At 37.0% G+C, this 20,942-nt stretch overlaps 1 protein-coding gene across 4 annotated transcripts in view; it reads right to left on the bottom strand.

Annotated features, from left to right (window-relative positions):
- Positions 1-6,621: 6,621 nt before the first annotated feature.
- SH3TC1 (SH3 domain and tetratricopeptide repeats 1) overlaps positions 6,622-20,942 on the bottom strand; it is a 31,345-nt gene continuing 17,024 nt past the window's right edge. For all 4 annotated transcript variants that reach the window (XM_017828064.1, XM_017828065.1, XM_017828066.1 and 1 more), the window contains 10 exons: positions 19,971-20,166; positions 18,951-19,078; positions 16,651-16,692; positions 13,402-15,090; positions 12,850-13,030; positions 10,434-10,584; positions 8,819-8,941; positions 8,374-8,524; positions 7,355-7,551; positions 6,622-7,122 (listed from right to left, as the gene is read on the bottom strand). In XM_017828064.1, the coding sequence (XP_017683553.1) occupies positions 6,892-7,122; positions 7,355-7,551; positions 8,374-8,524; positions 8,819-8,941; positions 10,434-10,584; positions 12,850-13,030; positions 13,402-15,090; positions 16,651-16,692; positions 18,951-19,078; positions 19,971-20,166 (3,089 nt within the window). In that variant the 3' untranslated portion in view covers positions 6,622-6,891. The remainder of the gene's footprint in view (positions 7,123-7,354; positions 7,552-8,373; positions 8,525-8,818; positions 8,942-10,433; positions 10,585-12,849; positions 13,031-13,401; positions 15,091-16,650; positions 16,693-18,950; positions 19,079-19,970; positions 20,167-20,942) is intronic.

Here is a 20,942-nt window from a genome sequence, read left to right as displayed (position 1 = left end):
TTGTTATGCAGAAAAAGGAAATACATAATGATGAAGGGATTCTACACAAAAAAATCCACTGTGAAAGAAGTAAAAATATGTCAGAAACAAAGACATCAATTAAAATTTGTTAGTAAAGGACAGATTTTTAGGTTAAGATGCTTGTTGACACACACCTCAATTTTCTTGAAACTTCCTGTAGTTACAAATCTTTCAAGCCCTTGAGAAACCTGTAGTTATAAGTTTAAAAAAATGTGCTATCTTGGATAATAAAGAAGGAATAATATTTTAGTCATCTAATTATCATTATTGCATGGTGAACAACTTATTTACTCAGCTGTGTGTTTGAATGGAAGACTGATGTTCTCTCTGGCATGCAGGAAGAACAGAAGAAAAACTTTTATACAGTGTATAATTGACAGACCTACAGCAGAGCATAAAAGAAAAACACTTTTCAAATTACTTAGTAAGCAATTTACAAGTATTTTCTCTGGAGTTCAATTCATCAGTACAAGAATGCATGATTTTTAACCAAGTCTTTATACTGTGTAAGTCTTGACCAATATGAGAGAAAGATCCAAGATTTAAAGAAAATTCGTAGATTAAATGCAAAGAAATAAGTACAGATTTATGCCAAGAATTAAAAACTCAAGGAGTAGGGGTACCCAGCAACAGGATGAGGAGCAACGGCCATAAACTGAAACACAAGAAGTTTCACCTCAACACGAGGAAGAACTTCTTTACATTGAGGATTACAGAGCTCTGGAACAGGCTGCCCAGGGAGGTACTGGAGTCTCCCTCTCTGGAGATATTCCCAAACTCACCTGGACACGTTTCTGTGTCACCTGCTCTAAATGACCCTGCCATGGCAGAGGGTGTTGGACTAGATGATCTCCAGAAGTCCCTTCCAAACCTAACAGTTCTGGGATTCTGTGAATTGAGAAAAACTTGCCACAATAAACAATAGGTTGATCAAAGCTGAAGATACTTTTTTAAAAGGAATGTAGACTAAAAGTAATTAATTTACATTTGAATTTCAAGAAAATATAGATTCTTTGCTGCATTGACACTGAAGAACAGCATATCTGTATTTGGAAATTTTTGTATGTTATTAAATGCATAAGAATTGCTAAAGAGAAAGATAGAAAAATGCAGAAAATAACTTGGGGGTTTGCTATATCACCAGACCTAAGTCCTCAGTTCTCCCAAAAGCACACACATCCCCAAATATTCATGACCAAGGACCAAAATGTACTAGAACTCCAGAAGAGGAGGCAACATTAAGGTTGAAATTCACTTTCAGTCACTTCTTAGGTGCTCACTTGTATCTCCTAATACCCACATGCTCTTGCTTTCTGGTATTACTAAAAGCACCCGCGTGCACTGGTACTGGGTTAAATCTTCTTCTCAAGGGAGAGAAAGAAACAGGTCTGTTGCATCTCAAACATGCAACTATGGCATATATTAGCAAAGGCAGGCACACAGAAATGTATTTTCACCTTAGGGAAATATAATATGAGCAGGTGCTCTGTGGTTCTTCATAAGTCTTTCCCCATCTTTGGAACGAGTTGGCTCCTAAGAAGTTTCCGTCTTCCCCAGCATATAACCAGACTGATAGAACACAAGTATCTAACACCAGTCCATAGTGTTAGATATACTTCAGGAAAGATTCAGAAAAAATCAATGCTATTTTTAGAAAAGCAAAAATGTTCCATTTATCATTCTCATTCCAACTTCCAAAAAATTAAATATTTTCCGTGCAATGGTGAAATTCCCTTCTGTTGTCTTGGCAAAGAAAGGCTACTGTGAACAGATTTTGTACATCTGCTACATCAGGAAAAACACCTGCTGACAATTTTCAAGAGTTTCCCAGCACATAACTCTTGAGAGCCATTCAAAATCTAAATGGCATATAAGTTTTATAATATTGTAAGTCAGAGGAATTGTGTTTAGTTTGTCTTTTCATGCAAAGATACAATCCATTTAGTATGTCAGTGCACAGCAAAGACAATGTAACCTGCCACCCAGTGTTTCAAGTGCCAGATTGAAATAGATATTCTGGGAAACTAAGCATTTTTCTTATCTTCATTGTCTGAAATGGCCAAATGAAGGCAGGAATATAGGAGCAAAATATTTAGAGGAACATCTCTTTAGCACTTCAGCAGGGTAACACCGGGCAGGCAACTTAGAGTGAGTAGGAAAACAGCTACTAACTCTGTAATGTCTTTGGTACATTTTCAGGAAAATTCTTTGTTCTTTAGTTTAAGTATTTTTGAATGTCACTGCCTGGAATACTGTAAGTCTTGGCTCACACAAAACAATTCATGGGGCATTTCTCTTGACAAAACAAGTAGAAGCTAAAAGCTGACTAAAAATAATACCAACAGTTTTCAACATGTGCCTGCCTCCGACCTCATTCAGTAGGTTTCTTCTCTAACACAATATTCTGTACTTGCACAGCAGTTTTCCTATTACAAAATAATCTGCACACTTCAGAACAGCCAGCTCTCTAGGCAGTCTGTGGACAAGTCACTTAGAGCTTTTCAAAGTAGCTTAGAATTATCATCTTCAATTATTTTTATTGCCTGCAAGCACTCTGTCGCTTTCTTAGAGCGTATTTCCTTCATGACAGGTGCTGTCTGGGGGAAGATCTATGTTTTTCTTGCCCTGGTAAAGTGATTTGAAAACCTGGCTAAGTTTTAGCTCATCGGTTTTTAAGGGTTTCTGTGGGGTATTTTTTGTGGGTTGTGCTTTTGTTTTAGTTGGTTTGGTTTTTTGTTTGCTTGTTTGTTTGTGTGGGTTTTTTAAGAGATTTTAGCTGGACATGAAGGGTAATGGAGAAAGTGCTACTTTTTTGAGGTTTCTGAATTCCTTTCTTAACCTTGTGAGCTGGAGGGCACTGATGCAAAGCTAGAGAGTGCCACCGCGTGGTTAGAGACTCTCTCGGCTGACTAACACAATAGCTTGGTCCTGCAAAAAATGAAGTGTTCAGACTGAATGGATTAGGGTCCTGAAAAAATCATCATGAAATGGGCTCGACTTCTCTAAGGAGGTTAAAATTGCAAAAACGGGGACATGAGAAAGCAGTGAAGCTCTTGCTCTCATAAAGAGACTAACGGGACACCAAGCAACCAGGAATGCTGTGCACCAGTTTCCACTCAAGAAATTATTTTGTGCAGAGGTACATAATGCAAGGCTTTCAGCGTGTGGGTGATGGAGCCCAGCCATCCATTAGTCCAAAGTGAACTGCTTAGCCATGAGAGGACAGGGCTTCACTCCCTTGTACACACACAAAGCATGTCTTTTTATCGAACCAGGAGAGAAGGACAGATCCCTGGACTACTGAGTACAATACTCTGTATTTTTCTCTTTAGAAATGTGAGCTTCTCTAGGTGGAAACTGCTTTCCAGTAATTAAGTATTCCATACCATGAAAGCATCATTACAATTTCTTTCTCTGTAATCCCATTTTAAAAATGAAGGGGTGACACTTGGCATCATTGCTTGATGAGAAAGCACCATAAATACGTCATTCCTGGATGAGAAAGTACTACGAGTATCTGGTTCTGTCTCTGACAAAATTCTAGACATGGAGCTGCTCTCAGGCACCAGTTCATGGCTTCCTGGAAGCAGAACCTTGTTATTTCAAATCAAGCAGAAATACCTACAGTGTGTCAGCGCCTGCAGAGCTTTTAACAGCTCAGCAGGACTTTTTGGCTCATTGAGAGTATCAAACTTTTGCTACTGATCATTTGCATAACTTATTCTGGTTAGAACCTCTCTGAATCTTCATGTGCTTACTATGTCTGTTTTTCATTTATCATTCAAACATTCCATCCCTCACTGTCTTTTCTAACAAACAGACTCTGCAGAGGTATACCCCATCTAGGAGGCATCTTTCTACACCCCTTCTAGGAGACAGCTAGTCTCCCTGCTGTTCAGCCTTTTTGCTTCATTAATCTGGGAGAATGTTCTACCAGTTATCTAGACAAAATTGATTATTTACTTAACAGATATGGGAAAACAGAATTTTAGAATATCTCAAGAAAATCAGACTTCCATTTATAAAGACTTGCACCAGGAAGCTCATCAGGTAAGATTCATCCCACCCACATATGGGATTCTATATTGTAGGCAGTTGATCATTCTCTTATGCTAAAGAGAGTAGGGCCATCTAACAGATGTCTCCTGAAGGGGAAATAAATCCTACTTCTCCTGACTGGATTAACAGGACTTAACAGCAAAATCCTTTAGCCCAGATTCAGTTCCTCCCAGAAGTTGTAAATTCCAACTTTGCTGTCCAAATGCATTGGTTGCATTTGTTATTACAGAATCATAAAATGATGTTGTGCTTCCTCAAGAAAAAGGTGTATTTAAAGACCTCTCAGGTTTTGAACAAGTTTTTACAAATAAAAAAAATACCATTTATATATATAATAGGAATGCAGTTCTTTGAAATCCTATGTCCATGATGCACTTTAACCACACTGAGTGGAAAAAGCACAGAATTCCCATGTCATCAGAGCAAGGAGAAAATTCAGATCCTGCTTTTTGAAAAGCTATACATTTTTATATGCTGTTCAACTGGCTTCAAGGGAAAGTCCAAGAAATTCCATGTACTATACACTGCTCAAGCACATTTTAATATTAAAGAGTGAATTAATAATATAGAACTAAACTGATATGAAAGCAAAAATTCTGTGGAATGAATGCAACAAGATGAAGTAGCCATGAAAGAAAGAAGACAAGTCTTGTCAGCAAAATTGAATTCCAGATAAGGAAGTGCAGCTTCCCTTCCGAGAATACAAAGAGACTGCCTATGACTGCGACAATCAGAACCAGCTAGAGATTATAAATTTGTCTAGTCTGAAAACCAAATGAAACGGAAAATAGACTGTCAAGCACTGAAAAGCAAGTTAATGAACAGAGAGCAACATCCACAATTTTCACAGCTCTGCAGAGATCATACAGGACTTCTGTTGAGTTTTCAGGTCAAAAAAATGAAGCGAATGTGGGATAATTAATTCCCCATGCTTAGTGGAACAGTATGGCACTAGCATGAATCTGAGTCTTCAAGGTAAGTTCCTAATACACCCAAACAGTAAGACTTTCAGCTTTACAGTGTCAAAAGAAAAAAAACAAATGAAATGCTTACAATGCTTTTTGTGTAAAAAGCCTTCTAGAAATAGCAGGTACAAAGTACATAAGCTCAAAGGTACAGTGCTAAAGGGCCACTTCACTTACTGGACCTTGAACTAGGAGCAGGACTGTAGAGAGTTACCTTGTCTACCTAAGTCATTAAATCTCTTCGAGGTAACAGGTCACAGTTATCATGTTATATATTATAACAGACAATTATCTGTTATATAGACTGTGGGAAGACCAAGGAAAAAGATGCACTTCCTGCTTCCCTGGAGAGTATCTTAAATGTTGATCTATCTCAATTTTATAAATGTATATAAAAAATATAGTATATATATACGTACAAATGCATACATGTATAATATACATACATATATATATGTATCCTTACTTCTTGTAGGGAAGAAGTAAAAAAACTGACAAAGAATTCACAAGGTCAAAAAGACAACAAAAGTCAGATACCGGAATGTATATATGGAAAGAATTCAAAACAAGCTCTGAATGACAGATTTTAGAAAATGAAAATTCTTAGGCAAAAAACAAAGCCATGAGACTACATAGACACAGATTAGCAAAAAAGGTGGTTTGCACTTTTCCCCAGGTTTGACAGTATAAACAAATATATTATGTAACCAACAGCTCCTATCTGGTTTCTGAGACTATGTGTGGAACTTCTAAAAAACACTTCCATATTTCCATTCTTTGTCATGCCTCTGAAGTGTGAAATAAACCAGCAGTTTCTGCAGGAAGTTCTTAGAAGAAAAGGCATCACCTCATAATGTACCTGAATATTTAATTGTAAATTACCATACTTTAAGACACTTACATTCCTTCTCAAAATATGCAGCCTGATCTACTATGTCATTTTTCCTATAGCTTTGGTATGAAAATACTTTGAAGCATGAAGATTTAGCACAATCAAAATTAACCATCTAGATTTTTTTGCAACTGAAGTGAAAAAATACATTTTTCTGAACAAAATTTAGCCATATGCAACACAGTAGAAAATGCTGTAATAAGTCATTGTAGGCAATACTGACAGTTCTGAAAAGGGTTGATTAAAAAAAAAAAAAAGTCTTTGAAAATAGGGAAAAAGACCAAACATATGACAACTGAAATCCACAAAAACTCACATAGTACTAGAGCTTTCAGTTCTGGAAACCAAAAAGCTTATATAGTTACTATGACATGTACATAAGCGTTTTCTGGAACTAGAAGAAAAAGCTTAAGTATTGCAGTAGATGAATTTGACAGAAAATGAGGGGTGATGTCTGGGGAACTGGGTCAAAAAAATTCTCAACCACACCTCACACGCTTGTGCAAATGTATTTACTTGATGTGAAAATAAAGTAATAGAGCTGGGTCATGGAAAGAAAGGCCACAATTCATATTGAGTGTTTTTTCCTCTATAACACTTTATTAAATATTTTTCATCGCATTTAATCATTTTCCAGTATCCAGCAAGGCAGAAACATATAGCAAAGAAAACTGTAGTTTTTTAAAAAAACCAACCAAACAAACAAAAAAAGCCAAACAACAAAAACTGTTGGGTTTTGGTTTTAGTTCACATCCTTAAACAAGTACAAGACTGTATATCTTAAAGACAATGAAATGTAATTCACTGTCACATAAACTGGTAATATGGTCTGGGATGCTGAGCTCTGGCTTACAGCACATGCATAATGAAACATTGAATGCATCTTCCCACAGAGCCAGTGGAGTATTTCTCTAGGTACTTCTGTAGTAGTTAGACTGAATTTTCCAAGGATGCTTATGATCTCTTGTAACACCGATCAGGAGCTAGATTTATCCTCCTAACGTTCAGCTCTGTTGCAAAGGTTCTTGCCTTTTGGTAGAAGAAGAGAGACATTTCCCGATCCACAAGGAAGTTATGGTAGATTACTGCAAGTCTGGTGTAAATCTTCAGTTGAGCTTTTTTATTGCCCAGGTCCATGGCAGCAGCAAGTGCCAAATGGTAATAGCCTGCTGCATCAAAGGGATCCTGAAATAAGAGACACCAAAATAGTACCTCTGTAGTACAATTAGTGTAAGACAACTGCCAAGCTCAGGCTTGTAGATATCTAACAAAAGTAATATAGATTCTAAACTTCAGTAGGTTTTTCCACTTTATTGTTTACGTTTCAAACACACAAAACCAGAACACGGCAAAACTTGATTCTATGAAACATTAATCAGTGTAACAATTTTCTGCAGTTGTTATTAGAATTTCTTACCTTAAGGTCATAGAATATAATATCTCCTAAGATCAAATACACCTTGACATAATATAGTGTTTCCTCCTCAAACTCCAGAGGGGAGGAACAGAGGGACAAGGCCTTTAAATAGAAATGTTCAGCTAGTTCACAGTGACCCAAATGGTGATGGATGACAGCCAGACGATGGTAAGCTATTCGTTCATTTAGCTGATTTCCTAATGAGATGACATATGAATAAGATAAAACCGAAGAGATAAAGTAATCAGTCTCAAAGCAGAATACATCTACACTATTTTTTTAAAATTTCTGTATTGAATTTGCTGAGCCTTTATTGCATAAAATTACTTTTGCTTAAGAGGTACATGCCCTTTAAGAAAAATCTCATGAAATTTCTGAATTTCCTGCTGTAGGATTTGACAGTGTCCAGGATTTTAAGAAATAGCTATATTAATCTCTCATGTATATATATATATATACCCCCTATGCATACTTACATAGAATACAAAGAGATTACTATGAAAGGAATGAAAGACAGAAAAGTAGCAGGATTAAAGACAAAAAGATGATTTTCAGTATGCTCAGAATCACCTGAGAGGGTGAGAGGGTTCTTAATCAGTTGAACAGCTCCCAAGCTTGAACAGTAATTTTAAAACTAGCCCTATCGTTTTTGATTACTTCATCCTGTGTTGGTTCACCAGCAGGGCTATGAGCAAATCTGAAAGCATATGACACTCAAAAGCCTCTTGGGACAATATTATTCATCAGCATTACATCTTAGCTGTTAGAAGCATGCTCAGTTTGCACTTGAAATTCAAGGTTTAATTCTACACTCTCTCAAAGGTTTTCCATTATGAACATAGAGCTAGAAGAGGCAGCAATAAAGTTGTTCGTTCTTGACCAGAGGCAAAGTAGCAATTATAGTATTGATATGAAATCCTGGCAAGAAATCTGATGAATTAAAGGGAATAAAGCTTTAGAGTTATGCTGTATTTTTAGAGGTATCATTCATATTCAGCTATAATAGAAATTGGTCTTACCTAAATTTACACTGAGCATAAGAGCCACTCTTGCATATTCCAGACTTTCCTCATAGGCCCTCAGATTCATCAACAATTCCACTAGTTTATTGCATAATCTGAGTTCAGTGGTTTTGTTGCCAGTCTGAACAGCAAGTGGAAGAGCCCTGTCCTGAAACACATAACAGCATCTTATGTATGGCTGGACTCCAAGATGTGCACTGACAGGTTCTCGTTTACATCAAATCAAGTAATTCTGGTTTCATTTTGCTCTTTGCTTATAACATAACTTGCAACCAGAAGAGAAGTTGAAACAGGAGATATCTACTAACACCATGACAAAGTACTCAGCTGCAATAGCTTATAAACTGTTTGCTGAGAGGATCAGCTTCTGGTTCAGTATTTGTAGAATACCTCCTGTGGGGGGAGGTACATAACTATCGATGCACTAAAAAACTGCACAAACCCTGTAGAAAGTCACGGCTTTCTCCTTTTCCCAAGTACCATTGAAAAATATGTCTCCAGCAGCTTCAGACAATTCCATTCCTAAATTTGGATCTCCTGTGCAAAGAGCAGCATCCTGAGCAACCTGAAGTGAAAATAAGGAATGGGGAAGGAAAGAGAAAAAATAAATCTTGGTTACTTCATGGGAGAACAAAATAAGTACAAGCAATTGGAAAAAACGATCCCTAAGGCTTCCCTTATTATAATGATAGGAAAGGCTATATTTGATGAGAACATGCTCTTTTGTGATAACCTGTTTTTGAGCAAGCCAGCAGCAGCTACTGAAGAAGAAACAAAGCCTGGTTTTCCCTTTGTCTGACAATAGTATCCTGCTACCTCTATCAGCACATGGCACTCTAAAATCACTAGTGTATTTGATAGCTGCATACTAAACATACTAAATTTGAAATAGATCAAATAAATCACAGAAATGTTTAGATTTTAAGGTAGGTATTGTTAACTGCAGCTTTAAAAGCCAGTGAAGTGAATTTTGTAAATAAATGCAGATCCACTATCCTGTTCTCCTGAATAAATACATGCCTTGTTAACAAAAAGGATTTAATGAAAGGCAGCAGGCATCTTCCCCAAGGCAACAATACCAGGATACTCAGTTATTGATAGGATAAGTAGTAATGAAAAAATACATTCTCTCTACTTAAGCACAAAGGCAGCGATTCTTTTCCACCTGTCTTGGCTTCAGGTGCCAAAGGACTCTATTGCATCACATTGTGGAGTCTGTGTTTTACAGGCAAGTTAAGATGTGATGATTTGCACAAGTTACTGGCATAAATCACAGCGGTCAAATTGTTAGTGGGCAGATTCCTGCTTTGAGACTTTCCTCATGGATAGGCACTGACAGTCTGCTCTAAATTCCATATTCCATACTGCACAGTATGAAATGCACATGCATGTGTCTGACACACTCCTCCTCTTAGAGAAAACCAAGCAGATAGAGAAAATTATCCTACATGCTGATTTTGCTGTTGTACCACAAGGTGACTGACTTGGGGGCTATCAGCTAAAATCATTTTGTAAAAGAAAGAAGAAACAGGGGTATAGAACAGGTCCTTCTTGTAAACATATGCATTCAGTTTTGCTTGTAAGTATTCAAAAATGTAACCTAATTGAGAGAAAAACTCATTTCAGTAGCACCACATATTGTGTCTCGGGACATTTTAGTATGAACTTTTTTCCTATATCTTCAGGTTTTGTAGATTTCTTTTCTAAAGATCTTAACAACAGGTGTCTGGTTATTTTATTTAGAGATCACATTTTGGTACTACTCATACACCAGTCAAGACTCAAGCCCTATATGTATCCTGCAGTATAAGGCAGCACTCCACTTTACAATGGGAGAAAAGTATTTTTACAGCAGAGCAGGAACTAAGAAAGGTCACTGCCCAGAATCTTTCCAGAGTCAAGCAACAGATTAAAATGAAGCACCAATGGAAAATGCTTTTGAGCATTACATAAACAGTGTCACTATATGTTCGGAACATACATTAGCAAAATCTCTGGGATCACTATGTTGAATTACTTACCCTTACCATGCCACCTGCACCATGTTGACAGCATACCTGAATATAAAGATCCACAAGCTCATTCTGCCTCAGTACATAATATATCTTTCCTGCCCGTAGCCAAGCATATGCCTCTTTCTCTTTTTTCTGAAGATCTATAAATATTCCAAGGCTTCTTTTGGTATATTCCAGAGCTGACCTGTAGGCCCTGAAATGGGGAGAACTGCTAATCATTGAAGGGTTTCTTCAGAATTGCAAATGGTTTTCTTCAGTGAGAAAAGTTTCATGCTAATATAAAAGACAATCTGTTTCCCCTACTTAGTGCACAATTATAATTTCTCAGCTATATTACACTAGTAACTAGAGAACTCAGTCTTTTTCCTCTTCCTTTTTTTGTTCCATCTATGTCTCCTGCTAGACAGTTGAGATGTGTCCTTTCTCTACCTCAAACTGAGGTAGAAAAATCTTTCCTCATCTTTAACTCTTCTATCATTAATGAATTTTTCCTAAAAACTCCAGAAAGAAATTGCATCTGTAATCTCTTTTTTTAATCAGCTAGGCCATGTGACTTAAGCACAATTCAGACTAATCAGCAATTGTAGAAAAAAACAGGGAAAATGGGGAGGGGGGTGGTAGGGCAGAGGAGAATGGGACATGACATGATCAGTTCTAGAAACACCTTAATTATCAGATCATTAGACAGTGCAATTTTCTTTAAGTGTAGAGAAAGACATATCCGATTTATTGACTTTACAATGTTTTATAACAGACATAGAAACTCTGGACTCATTAAATCTGTCTTGTGCTGTATTCCCATCTCCCTGACCTGTTGCATTTCCTTCCATGCACAAGGCACAAACAAATTAAAATATAACATAACCTGCATAGTTACAGCAAACCCTTACAGAGTGCATCTTTAGAACAGCATGCTTAGAGCTCCAAAGAGAACCAAAACAAATCTTAGAGTAATACCCTCCCTTGTACTTCACACTATCAAGATTTCAGTTCTATCTCAACAAGATATTTCATCTGAGGGAAAAAAATTGGTTTTATCACTTTCTGATTCTTAAAAAGAGATTGAAGAGACCTGTCACTCATTTTATAATCATGAGAGGAAGTAAAGATTCACTGAACAAGCCTGACATTTCAGTCTGCTCTGCTAACAAGCTGCTAACACAAGGAAAGGCAAGATAGTTGAAGTAGTCCAACCCAGCCCAATTATTGAATGCTACTTTCATCTCTCCATCAGAGTCTTTGCTTTTACAGCAGATAGAAGCATCTGCCAATTCATAACCCAGCACAGCAGCTGGAACAGGTCAGGTTGGTCCACTGGCATGGACACAGTAGTTTTCTGTTACTTTACCACAGACATATGCGCCCTGTTACTCAGGGCTGTTAACTCAAAGAATACTGTGATACTATGGTCTAATACCACATTGATTATGTGTTATTTTCTGGTAGCCTGCTAAGGTTATATAGTCTGGGAGCCAGGCTCCTAGGAAACCTAAGCTTTGTGTATTACAAGCACACTAAGCAGCAGCTTCTCCAGCTAGTAAAATCCTTCTGCAAATTCCATGTAGCTTGAAATCTTAACCAACCCCTTTCTCTTCAGTCTCTCCAAAGAATGGTCACCAACTATTTCATTAAAAAGCAATGATCAAAGCAAAATAAATTGGGTGATCTACTAGCAAAGTTAGATGCTTGGACTGCAGCCACTTAAAGCTAAAACAGGCATCTGTTCTCTTTCCACAACTGAGAATATTTTTTTATCCTTACTGAGGCATGCTTGAAAATACCTGAATCCAAAGTGAGGAAGTACAGTAAGGAAAAAAAAAAAAGCCTTTAAAGGTACTTTAAACATTGTTAGAGAAACCTGTAAGTTTCTCCAGCACCTGTTAGTTACTACGATTTAACTTGTGCAATCTGTTATTTCAATAGTGGAAAGCAAAAAATTGGTATTCTGAAAATAAGAGCAATATAGAAATTGCTGGAGACTAAAGCTACACAGTTTTGCACATAGGCTTCATACTTATATAAGTTTTGATAAAAGCCTTTCCTCAAAGAGAAACACTTACATAGTGACAATTTAATGCCTGACCTGTTCAGAATACATAATTTAGGTGGTTTTTTTAAAAAAAGTCTTGCAAAAATCATTGCAAACAAGTCACCTGATATAGCAGTTGTCAAGAGTTGCGTAATAATATGTTTAAAATGTATTTATATAGATTTTAAAAATAAATTGATTCTTCAAGTGCTGCTAATTCCTGCTGAACATCTTGTCTCCCTTGAGAGATTATAGTTACTCAAAAAGAAACAAGAGAAATCTCCACTAGCATTGGACCCTTTAATTCTGATAAAGTGTATTAGCAAAGCAGAGAGAGAAAAAAAATTCATCATATTCAGCTTTTGCACAAATTGAGATCCATAACAGAAAAATTAAAATCAGAATGAAAAGTCATTTAGCATGTCTTACCTTTTTGTTCCTAAAGACAAATAGAGCTGACTAATAGTTTCCAAAATTTGTCCCTCCAGAACTTTGTTGGACATCTTTCTAGCTAAAGATAGTTGATATTCATTGTAGATGACACACTGAGCCTCGTTGGGAACAACTGTACTGTAAAACTGACACAGCAGTTTAATCGCTTGCAGTTGACCTGGGAGAATAGATTGGAAATACTAACATGAATCTCTATTTTAAAATGAAAGTTAAATTATTTTTAAAATTATTAATTCTCACCATTTCACAAATCACAGCGCAGTCAATGAAAAACGTAAAAGTCATAATAAGAAGATCCCACTGCCATTTCCTTCACCCCCAGAGTTAAAGGCTAGAGGTTACTTCAAACTTCATCTCCAAAATAAAATAGTAACACAATCGCCTCACTTGCATAAGCTCCTTAATCATGGTAGCAAGAATAAAGAAAATAAGATATGCCTTTCTAAATGCAGCTCTAACATACCTATATAACAAAAATTCCCAAACAGGGTGCATTTTGTAACTTGAGAGAAAAAAAGATGTACTTACTTTCCAGATGACTTGTCTCCATTGCAATTAAAAAAGCCCATTCATAGTAAAACCTTCCTTTTTCCCTTTGAGTTCCACCAACATAGTAACATCCCAACTGAAGGAGGACTTGGATAAAGTCTTGACCACAGTCCATACTTGGAAGCTTGGAGAACAGCTTAACTGCCCGGATAAAATAATGTTCTGCAAGCTTGCTGGCTGCTGCATGCAGGCAGAGTGCCCCAAGATTAGCCAGGGCTATAGCTTGGTTATGGGTCATCTCAGCCTCTTCTGAAAGACGCAGTGCTTTGTAGTAGCTCTCAGCAGCTTCTTTTGTGTTGTTTGTCCTTTTCAAAGCAATAGCAAGCATATTATAAGCAATGCCTAGTTGGTGAGGACTGCTCCATGAAGAGCCTACAACAGTATTTAAAATGGCTAAAGCCACATCATATTGCTTGTAAAGAATGTATAACCAAGCAAGTGAAACCAAGTAGTTAATAGTTTCCTCTGGCTTAGCAGAAGCATCAGAGTCCAGTGCTTTCATCATGTAAGCAATGGCTTTGCCATACCGTTTGTGGTGGCTGTACAGCTTTGCTAAGTGAAGATAGATGGTGCTGCACAGTCCTTGCTGCTCATCAGTAAACACAGACGAAAGTGCTTGTAAGAGGTAAGGTGCAATTTGGGATGGGAATATTTGTCTGAGCTTTTTCAGGCCATAGAGTTTGGGAGCATTTTTGATGATTAAATCAATCCTTTTCAGGGAATCCATTAAAGTACTGGAGCTCTGGGGAGAGGTAACCTTTATGCAACTTAATACAATGTGTGGCAAACACTTTTCACTGTAGGACTCTGCTAGTTTGAAATAACAGTTGTTGGATAAGTTGTTTTGTAAACCCAGGTCATTGAGCAAGAGTTGAAACCTTTCCAAGAATGGCAGTGCCTCGTCGTGTTGTTTGCGTGCGCTGTAATGTTTTGCCAGTAGAAAGCATGCCCTTGCCTCTGCATGTTTGTTCTGGCTCAAAACTATCCTCTTCAGAGCATACTTCAGTATATCTGACTCCAGGTCAGCACTGCAAATGTAGTTGGGAATTCCCATGAGAAGAGATGTAGCCTTGTCAAAAACTTGAGCACACTTTTCTTTGTTCTTCTGTGTCAAGTAGATGACTGTTAGATTTGTATAAAGAGCAATCACGAAGTACAAATCATTAAACACTCCAGCTACTGCTCTCAGTGCTTCCTCAAAATACACCCGAGCTTGGGAAAACTTCAGCTTTTTAACACTAAGCCTACCTAAGAGAAAGCATAGCCTTGCTAGTGCCCAGGACATACCTGCTTTCTTTGCTGCTTCCCTTGCTAATCTTAAAAAACTAACCAGTTCTTCTTCTTCTGAAAATCCATAAAATAAGGTGTTGGTAAATGAGTAAGAGAAATCATACAGGCTTTTGAAGTTGCTCTCATACTCTTTCCTATTTAAGAAGAGTAGCAGAGACTCAGGGATGTCAAATGCTTGAACATCATCTTGACATATGTGGAAGCGAGGTCCTTCAGGTGGAGGAAAGATTTCAATCTTTGAAGAACTAGCAGATTCCTTTCCTTCTGTAGCTGGCTCTCCTGCCTGAGTGGCCTCCAAATTCTTGAAGTTCTTCAGCAGTTCTTCTATCTTGCCATTCTTGCTAGTGGATCCTGCACTAGAATGGGAGCATGGAATTTCTGAAATTTAAAAATAAGGTACAGATCATAACTTCCTCCATGCACGCAGACAGACCTTTCATAGACCAACCAAAACACTTCTCAGTAGAAGATGCTTTTAAGAAAACATTATGTAAACATACTGTGATTTCCTAACAGTATGGCTAAGAGACAAGAAAAGATGTAAAAAGAGATACCAAGAAGGATCAGGGAGGAACAAGTGTGGGAGACTGGAGGAGTGGGAATAAACAGGACTTGCCATGTGTAAGCACATTAGGGATCTATATACTTGTCTAGCCAGACCCTGTGCCCGATCCAACACTAATCCAACTGAAGTTCAGTATTAATTCAAATTTCTTTGTGTCTGTACACTCAAAAATACACTCTGTATATTCTCTGCTCTCTCTACACGTATATGAGCAAGAGAGATCTGCCAATTAATTACAGTTCAGTCTAGTTAGTAAGAAGGAGAAGATGAGAATCTAGGAAGACCCAAAGTCTGAACTGGAGGCTGGAAAAAGGCCCTGGGTCAGGGCATGGATACAGGTTGGACTTAAGGTATAAGGGAAATGTGAATTCAAGCATGCAAGCTGAGTAAGGGTATGTCCTGAGAGCACGCTACGGCAGGTTAACCAGGACAGAGAGTAAGACTGATATTTGAGTTGCTGAAGTCTCACATGGCTGCTGTGGGTGTGCCTGCAAAGTTTCTAGTCTCCTGCCCAGGTGTGGCCACCCAGGTCTATACAATGTGTAATAGGATTTCTCCTTTCAGTCAAATACCAATCCTGATTCTCTTTCTCAAATTTGTGGTGACTGATGTTGTCACTGATCTAAGTTCTCCTAGTGACAATATTGTTGAATATCTTGCAAATATAATGAAGACAGATATGGCATCAACTCTTAGTCTGCCCGCTGTTATCCAGCCCAGTTAATGGGGCAGGGATTAGGGATGCAATTTGCAGTCATAGTGCTTAAGCTTACAGCTGCAGATGAACAGGAGCTTGTTGAAGTTGCAGATTTAGAGCTCAATTACCTTAGAATCTCATTTCTGAAACTGTACAGCACAATCAAATATAAAAACTGGTGTTTAGAGAAATAATACTATAAAAATAGTTATAGTGACAGCTTGCCAACAAAATGCAAAAGGGAAATAATTACGTATCTTCATCAAAATATCTCCTTTGAGAAATCTATTTATGGGATGAAGTTTTCTAGATGAAAAACCTGCTGGAATTCAAATCAGGACTTGCCAGGTGTCCCATAAACAATATTTTGCCCTGATAAACAATGTGGAGGAGTTGGGAGGTAGTGCCTATGTGTGTCACAGTAGTAAAAATAAGTCATACAGTCTGCAACTGGATAGCAAGTTCCAAGAAAGACATCTGATATCAGTGAAAACCCACAATATTGTACAGTAAAATCTAGTGAGAAGGGGTTACAACAAAATCTCAGAAAGCAAACAATGAGAGAAGAAAATTTGAATTTGAAGAGACATTAGAAGTAGAAAAGCTAGTAAATATACCAGAAATATCAGAAGTCACGGTAATTTTATGTAAAAATTTTATGCATATGAATTATTACCATATTCATGAGCTTTCTGAAATTCTGGTTCTTCTAATTCATCTGTAAGAAAGAAAACACTCATGTTAGCTATGGTATCTTTGTTCTTTCAGTTTTAAATCTCCTAAAAAAAAGACAACTTTTGAGTTGATAATTCTTTATGTCAGGAGAATTTGACATGTCCTGGAAATTTAAAAGAGAAATTTTTAAGTCGGACTCAAAGTTAACAGATATGAGGGACTTACCCTCCTGCTGACACAATTCACTGCTTGTACATGGTCATCATCATGCACCTACCTCTGCTCAGTAAAGTGGGGAGACAACTGCCTATCTCAGAATATCCCTATCCCTGTCCTGCCTGAGGGATGCATTTCTGCTGCCTTAAAATACAAATGGGCAGCAAAGATATGACCATTCTCCACAACCCACTTGTAAAATGAGGTAACAAGGAGCCATTAATATTTTTAGTGTCATTCCCAGGGCAATGGAGGGAGGGAAAATATTTGTGAGGATTAGAGTGTCGGATTTTTGTGGCAATTCTGGTAGCATGCAGGTGAAAAAAAATCACTCCATCTATTATTTTTAAAAGATGTATCTCTTAATTCTGTAGACATTATTACTATAGGTCTGGCTTTAAATTTTTACCATAGCACATCTGTGGAACATTTAAGAATTACTATTTTTGTGTAGCAGATATTTCTCAAGGCATTTCGGTTGTCATGCTGCATTTCAGGATTATGTTAACTGTCTTTCATACACTAGATGCAATAGAAGTGGTGCTGAAGGATATATAAAAAAAAAAAAATTACAGAGGCTCACAGACCTATTCAAGCTCTGTTTAAGCTGATGCAAAGCTACTTTACTAGCCTTTAAGAATGAACTCTCACTGACTGTTTACTTCTGGAACTCCTTTCTTTAAATGCTTTCCTGACTTTGGTGGATGAATGCCACAGATGTTTAGAGTAATTGTAACTTAATGCTCTGAGTATCTAATCAAGGAAGTGCACATAAATAAACACTTCTCAGTACAGTGATTTAGATGTAAGGAATCAAAACCCCACTTATTCAGATCATACAACAATACATCAAGTGAATATTGAAAAATGCTTGCTCTGGATAAGTGGAGTTATGTTGATCAATTGTGCTGTTTAAGAGAAGTGGTAAAGACATGAGAGGGGGAAGATGTGAAAAAAAGTCAGCACTTAAGATTAGGGAGAAGGCAAGATGTGGTAAAAAACATGCAACAGGCAAAAATAGCAGCATGGCCATGACGTTGTTTTAATACTGCAGAGGTCTGAGCTTTTGTTTCCAGACTTTTCATTTGAGCAAGGAAGGTGAGCTGTGGAGTCATTTTGCACATTTACATGAGTTGCATTTTGCAGCTCAGGCCTGACATGCCTTAGTTATTGTTCACACACAGAGACTGATTTGTAGAATTAAGCCAATGCACCCAAGTCAAGGGTACACACCGGCTGCTTTCAAACTGGAGCCTACAGACCTGTCTCTTAGAATGGCACTAATGGAGATAAAACTTTGTTAGATATCTGACAAGCATATGCATCACCAACAGCCTTTGGTGGAATAAGAAATTGCTGCCTCTGTTCAGTTCAGCAAGACAATTACATTACCCTGCCTTACAGTAAGTCTACAAAGGTGAAACCCCAGTTACCCCTAATGGTTTATGTAAAGCCTGAGCTCGTAGAGAAATAACGTCTGTATCAGAGATAATGTTTATATGACTAGATTTTGCTATTTTTCAGTACCTTTGAAAGTTAAATCAAGCATGAAGAGGCATATGTTTGCATTAGCTGTCAGTAGTTATTATGCCACCTTTCCCAAGATGAATGAAAAGCCAGCAGTATTTGGGTGAATATACTGCCTTTTTTAATGCAGCCATGTGAAATTTTAATTCATATTGCAGACATGTAAAAGCTCGGAGATCTGTTCAGCTTGATAATAGAGTTTTTAAAAGCCTGCTGTTTAAATTCACTCAAAAAAAAAAAAAGACAAAGGACAAAAGAAGATTTGTAAATGCACTGCTGGGAAAACTCTTGCAACAGCAGTAAAGTAGCAAAGATGATATAAAGGATTTATACATGCCACATCTACAAAACAACTGAATACCAAGATATTTCAAAGTAGGTATAAAGGCTGGAATCTCATTGAAATTTAGAAAAAAACAAAACAACAACCACCACCAAAAAACAAACAAACAAAAACACACAAAAAAAAAAACAAAACACAAAAAACCCCCAGTTATAACAGATATAGAAACTGCAAACATCTCTTGTGCAGTAAAAAGGAGTAAAACTCATACTTACCTATTCTGTACACAGAGCAAACATCTGTGATGGAGGTTTGTTTCAACAAATGTATTACTTCTTCCAATTTTTTTTCTTTTGATAAAAAAGATAGCTCTTCTGCTTCAAGAAAATCCAGATCTTGTGGTCTAACAAGGAAAGGAATAACTTTGAAGGTGCTTGAAAGCAGAGTTGGCTGAAGGAGCTCACTACATCAGTCAGATTGGAACTTGTTAGAGAAAGTAATACAATCTTTACATTATAGGTTGTGCTGTGTTCAAAATTAGTTTTAGTCACATTTATAAATACACATATAAACTGATAGTAGCTACACTTGTAGCTAACAGTTTCTACCATAGCAGAGTAAGCTTTATGTCAGTGTCATGGTAGAGCATTTTTTGAGAGTATTTATTAGAAGGACAAGTCTTTAAGGACATTATGGTATTGATTTTCTAATATAAGCTCAGAGTTAAAATAAAATGGGTGCGCAAACAACATTTTGGAACTCCTTGTTTCAGCATGCAAACAGTTCAGGCATACTGGTAAGAACAGCCTAATTACACAGTACCAATGCATGCTGACAAACACACTTTTTAGAGGTTTCACTCTGAATTATTAGCAACTATTTGTAAAGGTCCCATTGAAGCAAGTTAAGGCCTGTAATTGAGGGTACGGAAAAAACCAGAACTCAGATGCTTTAACACAGACCTTCAGAGACTTGCAAAAATGGAACCTTCCACAAGGGTAAATCTCCTTGGATCTTGTGATCCAAAGAAGAGAAACTGAACAATATAACAAGTCCAACAGCTTCTTTGCCCAGTAAGAAGCTCAGCTACAAACTGATATTTTCCAACATTTAATCAGACTTCATATTCCAATTTCTTTGCATTTGTTTTGATTGATACATGCTACAACAATTCTCATTAAAACAAAAATATAACACCAAAAAAAAAAAACAAACAAACCCACACCTGGATTTACCATTCACTGTTTTAAAGCTTAAGCCCCTTTTTGTTTACAAGATAAATACATATCACTCACTTATTTCCAGATAAGTCCAGTTTCACATGACTTGTCTTTACAAAACCTATTTGGCCAGTAAACACATGTCTTCCAAGAAACCATTCCATGCATTCAATGAAGTAGCCAAGGATCTCAATTTTGTCTCCGTCCTGGAAACTCAGCTCTTCTGGCACAATACTTGCATAACTCATCACAGCTAGACAGGATCCCATTGCTGTGTAATAGGGAGATAAATAATATTTGCAGATAAAGTAACTTAACAATAGAAATGCATTTAATAAAAAAGCAACTCAGCAGAAGAATATATTTAGCAAGATACATTCCTGGAACTCGTGAGTTGCATATCTGCTCTTGTGAGATTTAAAGCATGCAAATCCCAGTTTAGTTTGAGTGTTTAGAATTGTAAATAGCATTTAAAAAATCCTCATTTCTCAGCCATTAGAAAGCAAAGTCTAAAATGTTTTCAAAATTCTAGCAAATTCCATCACAAAGCAGAAAAAAATGGTTTAAGTCCTTACTTTATCTCTTACAAAGGGCTTTGAACTTGGGCCAGAGTAAAACATTCGAACCAAACTAAAACAATCCCTAATGAATAAATACGCAGCGATAGAGCAGTCAATACATTATTAAAATGGAGATGCATAGTAGAAAATAAGCAATTTTTCTCTCTAACCTCAGACCATCTGTATAAGTTTTATTTCCCCAGCACTATTAGATAAAGCAATACACATTTGAAAGATCCACAATAATTACATTGGAGCATTTTCTAATTTTAAAGATTATCAAAGCTACAGAGGCATCCTCGACTCAATTACTCTATTACTTTGTGCACCTTCTTCATACAGTATTTAGGAGGAAAAAGGGGAAAGATAAACCTTTAGAGTGTAATTCAAATTAGGCAGAGATTTACTCTCACGTTAATTTTACTGCAATGTAATTTTGAAAGCTGTTTTCCCATCCTAATAAAATGGAAAAAAAGTAATTGAACCC

Source organism: Lepidothrix coronata, unplaced genomic scaffold (assembly GCF_001604755.1).
Source record: "Lepidothrix coronata isolate B3197 unplaced genomic scaffold, Lepidothrix_coronata-1.0 Scaffold145, whole genome shotgun sequence".
Lineage (NCBI taxonomy): Eukaryota > Metazoa > Chordata > Aves > Passeriformes > Pipridae > Lepidothrix > Lepidothrix coronata.
This window is presented reverse-complemented; position numbering and strand designations above follow the sequence as displayed.